The 12170-nt window shown below is 38.7% G+C and overlaps 1 protein-coding gene across 1 annotated transcript in view; it reads right to left on the bottom strand.

The window, feature by feature from the left end:
- Nucleotides 1-9947, bottom strand: part of LOC140236440 (general transcription factor 3C polypeptide 3-like) — a 56884-nt gene extending 46937 nt beyond the window's left edge. The window contains 6 exon segments of the mRNA XM_072316364.1: nt 4876-5180; nt 6415-6498; nt 7861-7973; nt 9687-9805; nt 9862-9890; nt 9893-9947. Of these exon segments, the coding sequence (XP_072172465.1) occupies nt 4876-5180; nt 6415-6498; nt 7861-7973; nt 9687-9805; nt 9862-9890; nt 9893-9947 (705 nt within the window).
- Nucleotides 9948-12170: the final 2223 nt, after the last annotated feature.

Here is a 12170-nt window from a genome sequence, read left to right as displayed (position 1 = left end):
GTTCAACCCTCCCCGCAGAAAAGGTTTGACCAGACAAGGTGGTAGATGGGACCTCTATGAACATCCCCAGGTAGTATGTGGTTCCAAATTGTGGTGTCAGTAGAATTTTACTGGCCACTTTTCATCATGATTTGTTGGAACAAACGTAAAAGAGTCTGCGCACGCCAAGACTATTACACGCATCACTAGCACTGCTACAGGCGCCAGTGCCAGTGCTGCGTGTAGTAGTCTTAGCGCGCATATACTTTTTCTTCGATAAACAAGGGTTTTGCCTGCAAACTAACTTTTCACGCCAAGCTGGATTCGGTGTAGTGTAGTTTCTAGCCGTTTTTATTTCATCTTTATTTCAAGAGTTCAAGCAAGCCGAGTGAGAGCGCATACCCGGTGATTGTGACGACCGAATCGCAATCACTGGGTGTGTGCTCCCACTCCACTTAGCGCAATATATACAGCGGGCTTCTGCATAATACACAAGCTGCAACTCAGAGAAATACAGACGAAAAAACGGCTAGAAATTAAGACTAGGGTCGGTAAACGCTTGTCGCTATTTGGGGCACTGAAAACGACAAACTCACACAGTTTTTGCATTTATTTCATGAAGAATTCATCAAAACTGCATAAAACTATATGTTGCTAGAGATGTCATCCATACAGTGGGATTCATTGTAAGTTATAATATTGTGCATGGTTACCATGGTAACCGGATGCCTAAAGGTGACTGGTAACCCCCAAAATGCCTCCTGCTGCTGCAAACATTGTTTTGTTTTTTTTATATTATAGATGCAATAAAAAACACACACAATTTTTTATTGATTTTCGTTAAAAAGTTTTCCCTGTTGCCATGGCAACCAGTATTATCCAATCAGTATTTAGTTGTCAATAACTCGAAAACTAAAGCCCATAATTTCAAAAAACTCAATAAGCATGTCCTTCCTTCTGCATAAAGTGTACGACATCAGGTATATGTGAAGAATATTTTGAAGCATTCTCAAGTTACAGCAAAATTTGTAAGCAAAGGCATAATAAACGGCCATTGAAAGAAAGATATCATTTTCGAATAGTAAAATGCATGAAACAGTTGCATCCGTCGTAATTTCAACACAAATTTGACTTCAAAGCATAGGCAAATGTATATAGTTTTTAATAATGTGTGGACACAAATTTCCCTAAAAAATAAGATGAATACAGAAAGCAAAGCCAATATTCTTTTGTAGCTCTTTCGAGTATTTACAGAGCGATGGTTATTCAAAACAATCATGGAAGAGAGCAGAGGAAAGCAATTGATTGTTTATGTTCTTGAAGGAAGTTTATTCAAGAATACCGATAAATTCCTTTCTAAAGAAGGAATATACACGTGCGCTGGATTATCCATCAAAGAATTAAGCGTACTTTTGTGTTCGTTAACTATTGTAATATATATATATATATATATATATATATAGAATAAAATGAAATATCATGATATGTAAATTTTATTCAAAACGTGCAGTAATGAATTAAAGGGATGGTACAGTATTGGTAGAGATGAGAATCGAGCTTTTAACTTTTTGCGAGATACAAAGAAAACGCTTTGATGATATAGTACAGAACATACCATTTTAAGAGGAATTCAAAGTTTATTTGATAAAAATCGGGTTTGGAATGACTGAAACATCCAAAAACAAAGTAAAGCAAAGCAATCGTAATAAAGTGTGGGTCCCACACTTTATTAAAATCGCTCTTTTTGGATATCTCAGCCATTTCAAAACCAATTTTCATCAAATAAACGTTGAATTCCTCATAGAATTACATGCTCTTTCATATTTCATAAGAGGTTTCTCATTATCTCACCAAAAAATGTTAGAAACCTGAAATTAGGTCTCAACCAAAACTATACGATCCCTTTAATGCTGAGGAGAGAATGAGGGAAAAATCTTGGGCGTCTTTTCCCTTTTTATCCAGACTAATTTTACAGTGTAGAGCTCATCTACAATGAGTGATGTGCACGAAAGGCAAAAGAAACAAACCTGTCTAAATTCCAGATATTTTTGGGAGTTACCAATCACCTGTAGGCATCCGGTTACCATGGTAACCATGCACGATATTATACCTTACAATGTATCCCATTGTATTGCTGACATCTCTAGCAACATGCACATATATAGTTTTAAGGCGTTTCGATGAATCCTTCGTGAAATAAATGCAAAAACTGTGATAATTTTGTCATTTTCAGTGCCCCAATAGCGACAAGCGTTACCGACCCTAGTCTTAATTTCTAGCTGTTTTTATTTCGCCTTTATTTCTCTGAGTTACAGCTTGTGTATTGTGCGGAAGCCCGCTGTATTGCGCTAAGCCGAGTGAGGGTGCATGCTCAATGATTGCCACAAAAAACGGTTCGGGCGTCACAATCGCTGGGTATGCACTCTCACTTGGCTTGCTTCAACTCGGAGAAATAAAGACGAAATAAAAACGTCTGGAAACTACACTACACCGACCCCAGCTTAGCGTGAAAAGCTAGTTTGTAGGCAAAAACCGATGTTTGTCGCGGAAAAAGTCTTTGTACGCTAAGACTATAACACGCACCACTGGCATTGGCGCCTGTAGCAGTGCTAGTGGTACGTGTAGTAGTCTTAGTGTGCGCAGACGCTTCCTCGAAGAATATGGTCATGTCGCAACTAAAATGGCCTGTAAAATTTCATTGATACCACAATTTGATATCACATACTACCTAGGGGTGTTCCAGAGGGTCCAACCGACCACCCCATGCAGTCAAACCTTTTCTGCGGGGTGGGTTGAACGAAGTCATTTTTTCTGGGTCGCTGCGCCTGGACTATATGGCCGGGCTCCAATGTGTCCGAAATTGGCAACATAAGTTCATCAGGCCTCAATCCATATATGGTGAAAGTTTTCACTTGGTTCCACATGTACTTTTTGATGATCACCTCTCGCAAAACATGCTCTCTGTTTTTTTCCAACTGGACTATGGCCGGGCTCCAATGTGTCCGAAATTGGCAACATAAGTTCATCAGGCCTCAATCCATATATGATGAAAGTTTTCGCTTGGTTCCACATGTACTTTTTGAGAAATCAACTTGTTTCTACAGGGTTTGGAATAGAAAATTGTAGTCAGCCAAACATTTGAAAATGACGTCATTTCTTTTCCCGTAATATTGGGCATGCGTGGTACGTGAGATTCAGGATTTCGTGCTTATTGTTGGTTTGCATGTGACGCAGTCAATTTTGCTGAGTGTCGCACGGCGGTGACTGCTGAGCTGCTGCCGCGCACGCTGCATGCAGCAATGCATTGTGTGTGCTGTGACATGCAACGCTACAGTGACACACTGTATGCAGCAATGCGTTGTGTGTGCTGTGACATGCAACGCTACAGTGACACGCTGCATGCAGCAATGTGTTGTGTGTGCTGTGACATGCAACGCTACAGTGACATGCAACGCTACAGTGACGCAATTATACATACATGGGACCCACCTGTACGCTTTGCGTTCGTGTCATTTTTGACATCACCTTCTGTTTTTTCCGACACAACCATGGCCGGGAATATTACGGTATGAAATTTAAAATGCAAGCAGATAAATAAATTTCGGTGTACTTTGTTCGAATGGCGCTTTGGTTCCGCAATCACACTTAGTGAATTTTAGGATGATTTTCGAGGCATATTTTTGGTAATTTTGCTCGCCAGGTTTTCACTAAAATTTCACATTTTATTATTGTCAAATCCTTTAATATGTTATATGTGCATATTCGGACATGTTTTCAAATTCAAACTAACTAAATTTTAATCCGAAAATAGGTTTCCTTAAATTGTTATTAGCTTGAGAAGTTGTTTACTTTTTCTCAACTACGCGAATACATGTTGTTTACTTTATGCAAATGAGGCTCGGCTGCCGATGGATTTCTGCGAGATAATTGGGGTGCTCCACCGCGCCTGAGCAGGTGACTTTGTGGATTATTAACCAACAATTTATGGTTCATAACTACACTATTATGCCAAGACATTCTCCTGTAACTGAAATTCACATGACATTCGATTTCATCCTCTATCCAACATAAACAGAGCATAATCGAATAAGTTATATTGTAACCAACATAAGTGATTCCTACATAATTCTGTGTAACTTACCGAGAGATATAGATTCAAAGTCATAATTTATTTCTCAAAACCTTTCTAGTTTTCTCATTTTGTTTTTAAAAAAAAAAAAGAGTATTATTGCTACATTGTTGGACATCCGCCTGTCAAACAGTGTGGATAATTTTGTTATATGCCACTCATCGGTTACACATGTCATCATATACTCTACTGTCAACATGCATGAAAGTAAGTTAATGACTTTACAGTGTTAGTGAACTTGGTCAACTCTAATGCCACTGTGCCTATCTTACTTCCAAATATGGGATATCCCTACAAGTCATCAGAACAGCCACTATTCTGAAATTCGCAACAGCTTAGATCTAAAATGAACTGTTGGATATTTCTCAAATTTGTTTCTACCTAATATCTTTATTCCTCCCTTGTCATTTCAATTCTAATACATACAACTGCATGTAACTTGATAGGTTCCTTTGTGCCTTAGAATAGGTCACTCGATTGATGGCGCACAACAAGTGCTGTATTTGTTATTTATTATCATATTGTAAAACGAGGAATGTTCGTGTGCATTTTAATTTCACTAATTTTGGGAGATCCAAGATTTGCAAAATTAAAATGCATGTGAGAGTTTTCTACAATATATGCATTGAATATTAGAGGCATCTCGCGAAAATTTCATGCCGCGAAAAAGTCGTCGGCTCTAATTCGTGAAAATTTTATGCCATAAAAATATTGCGTTTTACAATAACTGAATGGTGGACTCTGATCTGTACAGGACCTCACAGCACCTGTATGGACTTTTCCATGTCTCCGAGATCCTCGTAGATCATGCCCAGGAGCTGGAAGGGTTCGACGCTGCGCGGGGCCTGCCGGATAATCTCCATGCACATCTTGGTGGCCTGCTCGTGGTCCTTGCGGGCGAAGCACAGGTGGGCCTCCCCCATGAGGCCCCGCAGGGACTTGGGCACCTTGGAGTACCGCCGACGCTCATTGGAAGGCCGCCCCCCATTGGAAGGCCGCCCCCGTTTTGTACCACCTTTCTTGCGGCGTGATTCTCGCAGCAGCTGCAGCTCAACGCTCATGGCATAGTCACCTACAGAATTTGACATGGAAAATGACACTTTTCTGAAAATACCACAAGACTACACCCTTGCAATTTTTGCATTTATGCTACCAATTCTGCATGAAATTAATGACCATTAAAATTATCATAATCTTCTTTTTCATGTTTTCTTTCAGGCACTTCAAAATTCTTCTGATCTACAACAGAAGCTAAATTGGCACAATTCATTCAGCTGTGAAATGCAGACAGAAATGGAACATTTTTGGAAGTACATATGTGACCGTGCATCACAAAACAAACAAAAAGTCGCACCTCTTGATTTTACGTGAGGACTCAAAACAGTTGAAATGGGTCAACTAAGTCAATCTTGAGTTTGTCATATTTTCTGAAAGAGCTATCTTTCTTCTACATCATTCTTTAGTTTGCAATCATAACACGAATGGGAAAGCGTGTTTTCCGCAGTTTTTCTACAACCCTTTTTTGGGGAGAGTAGAATGATCAGGTGTGTATTAGAAGCCCCTTTTCATTTCTTGAAATCCTTTGTACACTCTTCATTTTTAAGTCTAATAAAATTTGAAAGGATAATGCTACTGCTTTGAAAGTTGGCATTGATCATGGACAGAATGTGTTGATAGAATATGCTCAATTTCAGCTTTATCTGATAATCCCTTCATTGTTGTTGCTCCGGTGGTTGACATCCTGTGTTTTGTCCTTTTCATTGCACAGCTAGTGCGGCTTGGTGAAAGATTAAGGGCTTGAATAGACACTGTACTTCAGAGCCTCTTTTCTCAGTTCACACTTTTCCAGAGTGTGTGCTTTCTTTCCAGTATTTAGGTAGGTTAGGGGAGTCCATCTGAATTGAGTTATATCATTTCTCATTTTTAAAGCTTAGAGTCTGCTCATTCAGAATCTGTCCTTAACTAAAAATCCATGTCTGGCAACTTTTTGTTGGTTTTGTGATGCAGGGTCACATATATTTATTACTTTCAAAGGGGTGTACAGAAATTAATTTTTTAAATCAATTTTACAGGATAACTAGTGCTTCAATTATTGCTTTTTCTTGTTTTGTTTGTATTATTACTCATAATATTAATGAAAGAGAGGTATCTTCATACAACACAGATATAAATCTGTGCCGAGTAGAAAGTTCTACAAAGAGTTACTGTACATGTATAAACGCATGCACAATTAGCGACATGTCCACTAACATGTGTCTATGCATGCATCTGTATGCTTAAATCTCAGTATTAGGTAACTAACTCACCTGGCATCTCAGTAAAAGCAGCTAAATCTAGCATTTTCCCAAGATCTTCAGCATCATCACCTTTTGAATCACTTGATGGCGCTGCTGTACACAGAAAGACAAAAATAAATAAAGTTTTAATCATATCAGCGCGTAATACAATGACAGGAGAGAAACAAGTCTTTTAATGTGAAAATTACTTTTATATTTAGATCTACAAGCAACTACAACTGTGGCATTTTGTGATCACGAGCAATTCTGTTTTCATTTCCATGGATTCTTTTCTCAACAATTTATTATCCATGTTTATGGCACATAATTATGTACAAATGACACACAAACTTCTGTTATTCAAGACATTATTGCAATCCATTACCCCAGTGAGGTTCCTCAAAATTCAGAGCGGACCCCCCCCCCCCCCCCATACGTACAGGAAGGCACATTTATTAAAAAAAAACAAGGAAAGTGCCAAAATGTGTCTCGCCCATTCGCGTAGAAGAAATAATGTTTTTGTAACTCCCAGAAGTTCATTGATCCCGCCTATGACCCTTGACCTTGTGGTGACCTTCAACTCCCCAAGGGTCATTTATAGACCAGTCAAGTTTGGTCACAAACGGACATAGGGATCAAAAGTTATGAGCCATAATTGAAATGCGCCGTAAAAACTTAACATTGGGCCCTAAAAGTTGTTGACCCCTGTCTATGACCTTTGACCTTGTGATGACCATCATCTCCCCAAGGGACATCTACTATCCAAGTCTGGTCACAAACAGACATAGGGATCAAAAGTTACATGATCAAAACATTCCGTAAAAACTTAACGCTGGGCCCTAAAAGTTTGTTAACCTGTCTGTGACCTTTGACCTTGTAGTGACCTTCAACTCCCCAATGGACATCTACTAGTACCATCCAAGTTGGTAAGAAATGGACATATACATCAAAAGTTATGAGCCATAATCGAAACGCGCCGTAAATACTTAACATTGGGCCCTAAAGTTCATTGACCCCTGACTGTGACCTTTGACCTTGAGGTGACCTTCATGTTTGGTAAAATGTGTAACTTTGAATATCCACTCTTCCCTCCAAGTTTGATTGAAATTGAAGTCCTTAATAAGAGTTATTCAAGTTTTTGTATAGTGTTATGGACGGACAACAGATGGACGGACAACGGACTGACGAGGACGCGGGACGACAGACGGACAGACGCAACAGGCGATCCCTTAGTCTTCCCCTCACCTCCGCTGGGCTCGACAAAAAAATGTATGCAGCTCAGGGTTATACCTAGATCTACATGACTATGTTTGAACTGTAAAACCTTTAGTGAGTAAATTCAAAAAGGCAACATAATCTGCATTTTGCATTTACCATATTTGTACAAAACAAACACAAGAATATTAGAACGCATAGAATGAGTACAAATCATGTATTTTGATAGCAATGAAGGCAATATCTGTGCTCCTGACATACCAGTACTCGTACTGGGTTCCGACATTTCTTTTACGTTTCCGTCATTATCATTCCCAACGTCTTCCTCTCTCTTCTCTTCCTCCTCCTCTTCCTCTTCCTCCTCTTCTTTCCTCCTCCTCAGCAAGATTTGAGGAAGTGCTCTCCAGTTTTACAGCATCAAGATTAAACTCCTTCTGCTCAAAATTCTACCACACAAACAAACAAACAAACAAACAAAGAATTAGATGAGATTGAATTGGTCACAAATGCATAAATTGATACTTGCAAATGGTAGTTAATCCCAACAAATAGATGAATCGTATGTAAACCATAATTTATAGGCGTATGTCTATGTTATACATATATCAGTTTCACTGGCACTTAACGAACGTTTGGTGAGGGTTTGGATAAAGGTTAGAGTAGAAAGATTTATGACATTTTTTTTTTCTTTTAGACTCTAGGAGTCTAGACAAACTATTAAATCTACTACTGTACCCCCCCCCCCCCCCCCCCGCCCCCCTCGCACTATTCCAGAGTGGAACCTACTACCAGATAGTGTGAAGAAGGCCCACAACCTTGACAAGTTTAAAGCAGACCTATCCAATATAGATGTGTTTAACATAACCCAAAAAGCTCACTTCAAAATTTAATTATTGCTGCTGCAAATGTCCTTGACCACTGTACCGTGATAGCCCACCAGGGCGTTGTGTGCAGAACCAGAACCAGAACCAGAACAAAAAAAAAATTTAATTATAATGAAATATTTGTATCCTCTGAATAAAATCATCTTCTTATCAGCTACATGTACGTTTCAAAATCATCATCATCATCATCACAATCATCATCATTGCAGCAGCAGCATCATCATCATCATCATCATCATCGTAATTCAAGCCTCCAGGCATTTCTTACTCGACCCCCACCCCTCCCCCCAAAAGCATACTTTCTTTTGAAGTTGGGAAAAGAAAGGTGCTAAAATTTAATAGTAGTAAAAATGCCAGATTGTGAGGAGGGTTCTCATTATACATGAATTCGTAAAATATAAGAAACAGGAAAAAATGGAGCTGGAATTTCACTTCAAATTCGCACACAAGGTAGCATTTATAAGCGGTAAATATACACAGGCCTTCTTTTGAAGTTGGGAAAAGAAAGGTGCTAAAATTTAATATAGTAAAAATGCCAGATTGTGAGGAGGGTTCTCATTATACATGAATTCGTAAAATATAAGAAACAGGAAAAAAATGGAGCTGGAATTTCACTTCAAATTCGCACACAAGGTAGCATTTATAAGCGGTAAATATACACAGCCTTCTTTTGAAGTTGGGAAAAGAAAGGTGCTAAAATTTAATAGTAGTAAAAATTCCAGATTGTGAGGAGGGTTCTCATTATACATGAATTCGTAAAATATAAGAAACAGGAAAAAATGGAGCTGGAATTTCACTTCAAATTCGCACACAAGTAGCATTTATAAGCGGTAATATACACAGCCTTCTTTTGAAGTTGGGAAAAGAAAGGTGCTAAAATTTAATAGTAGTAAAAATGCCAGATTGTGAGGAGGGTTCTCATTATACATGAATTCGTAAAATATAAGAAACAGGAAAAAAATGGAGCTGGAATTTCACTTCAAATTCGCACACAAGGTAGCATTTATAAGCGGTAAATATACACAGCCTTCTTTTGAAGTTGGGAAAAGAAAGTGCTAAAATTTAATAGTAGTAAAAATGCCAGATTGTGAGAGGGTTCTCATTATACATGAATTCGTAAAATATAAGAAACAGGAAAAAAAATGGAGCTGGAATTTCACTTCAAATTCGCACACAAGTAGCAGTTATAAGCGGTAAATATACACAGCCCTGTCGTTGCTTGTCACCTCCCCGCAAGCTAGTCGCGACAGGCGAGCCAGCGGACACCGTGCTTCTTGCACCGGGTCTGGTCGGCTACATTTTCCGGTTGTGACCGGCAATGACTACAGCACAAAGCAATACATAACTGTCATAAGACAAGTTCGCATCATACTTTTACCTGATCTCCTTGGATCCATTGCTCGAACGAATTTCTCCTCGAAGATATCGGAGCAGTTGTTCTTTCTCGATATCAGAACTCTCCATTTTTTTGCTCTTTTTTTACCTGAACTAATCAGCCTCAGCTCACGCTTAGAACCCTTGATAAAGTTTCTGTCTCTTTCCGCAAGAGGGCGCTGCGCGTTTCATGCTATACGCAAAGAGATTTTTCTCCTCCCCACCACTGGGGAAAATCTCTTTGGTTTACGGCACTGCATGTTTTTATTTGGTTCAGGACTAAGTTCAAGTTCAAGTTCAAGTTTATTCAAAGTTTCCACAATACAAAGAACACAAAAGAGCGTATAAGTGCACCTTTATACTCTTTGGACTAAACCACAGTAAAATCTCTGTGCTGTTAAAAAATAAATAAATAAATAAAAAATAAAAAAAATAAATATTTCTGTGGCTCTGCCTTTGACTTTGTTTTGTTTGTTTTTTGTTTCTCACGCATGGACTTCGCAGTCATATTCTGCGAGGGCGAATGCACATCTTTCGGTCTGGTGGGCTGGGAAATCCACATTCATCATACTCTCTGACAATTGAATGACAAACGCAAACAGAAAAAATGACCAGAATGAATAGTATCTATTTGTGGAAAATGAATAATATTCATTCTGGTCAGTTTTTCTGTTTGCGTTTGTTATTCAGTTGTCAGAATTGAATAACAATAACCTTACCCACCCCCTCAAAAAACAACAACAACAACAACAACAACAACAACCTATCAATCATAGAGAAACGTTATGATGACTGAATCCATGATTCATTTTTTTTTTAAGTTTGTCCATGACTTCCATTGGGTGATAACTAGTGACTGAGAGAAGTGTTTGAAGGAATCTTAAATTAAATATGTCCCATATCTATTAGCATAACTTGTGTTATTGTTTGTCATGATTCTTTTCAATCGTTTTTTTTTTTCCTTCAGATTTTCGTATTTATGTTACTAAACGATGATTGTCTAAACTTTGTTCTGGGTATCACAAGAGTAAAATAATTAAACACACAAACACACACACACACACACACACACACACACACATACATACATACACAGAGAGAGGGAGAGAGGGAGTAATAACAGCAATGGTAACTATGACCAACCATGATCAGTAAAATGCGTTAAAGAAAAAAAAAATTATACAAACACAAAATAGACAGTGATAACATAACAGTAAATGTTACTGTATCATACTGTCATAGACCATATTTATTCATACTTCAAGCAGTCAAATGGATTAGCATTTTCACATCTTGGTGTAAAAACATCGGACATAAATATAAGATATAAAATGATAGGGCCTACCTGATGATATCTTGTTCTCATTCTTAATACAAGGGTACATTGCCTAGACTGCACGCATTTATGCTCTCTTTTTCTTTACGTCCCACTCCTTGCCTTCAAAGATTTTGTTTTTAGGTTGTTTTAGTAGTTCCTCCACATTTCATGTTCGTAAAGTTGTCTTCTCCTTACGACGTTATGTCTTGTCTTATGTTCTATCAATTGTATCATAACATTTTTGTTTGGGGTATAGAACAATAAAATCAAATAATTATTATATGTTTGTTGGAAATCAGTATGTTTTAGTCAGCAATACACTACTGTGAATCTATCTGGATAAAGTGATAGTATGCTCTCATTTACCCAGAGCATGGACCTACGTCCATGCCCAGAGTAACCACTCAGCCTGCCTCCCCACTCCCTCTCTCCCCCTCTCTCTCTCCCTCCCCTCTCTATCCACACTCCCTTTCCACTTTGCCTCTTATCCTCTCTGTACTCTTTTACTCTTCTCCCTCGGACTCACCGTCAGGGTGCCCGGCCCTGCATTTTTAACTTGTAATGAATGGGGGGGGGGGGGGGGCAGTTACTGATTTGTTTATATCTTTGGTGCCACTTCTTACTCAGCTGACAGGGGAAAAAGCCTTTAAAACTGCGACTTTCTCGCAACACTTCTGGGGTTAATCAACCGACAAGTAAATAACAAAAGCAAAAAAAAAAAAAAAAAAGGGGGGAGTTTCTGGTGCCACTTCCGGGTTTAATCGGCTGATAAACAAAACAAAAAAGGCTTAACTGCACTTTTCTTGTGCCACTTCCGAGATTTGAAAAAAAAAAAATGTCACAGGGGGCGGACCAAGTTCTTAGACCCTATGCAAATATGTATTCATATGTATTATGCAAAAATAAAAGTGGGGCCAGAACACCCCCCCCCCCTTCCCGGATGCACCGGCCCTGCTCACTTTTCACCCTCCCTCTCTCTCCATGCTTACCTTATC

The sequence above is a fragment of the Diadema setosum genome, chromosome 13 (genome assembly GCF_964275005.1).
Source record: "Diadema setosum chromosome 13, eeDiaSeto1, whole genome shotgun sequence".
NCBI lineage: Eukaryota > Metazoa > Echinodermata > Echinoidea > Diadematoida > Diadematidae > Diadema > Diadema setosum.
Note: the sequence above shows the minus strand (reverse complement) of the source record. Positions and strands in the feature narration are given on the sequence as shown.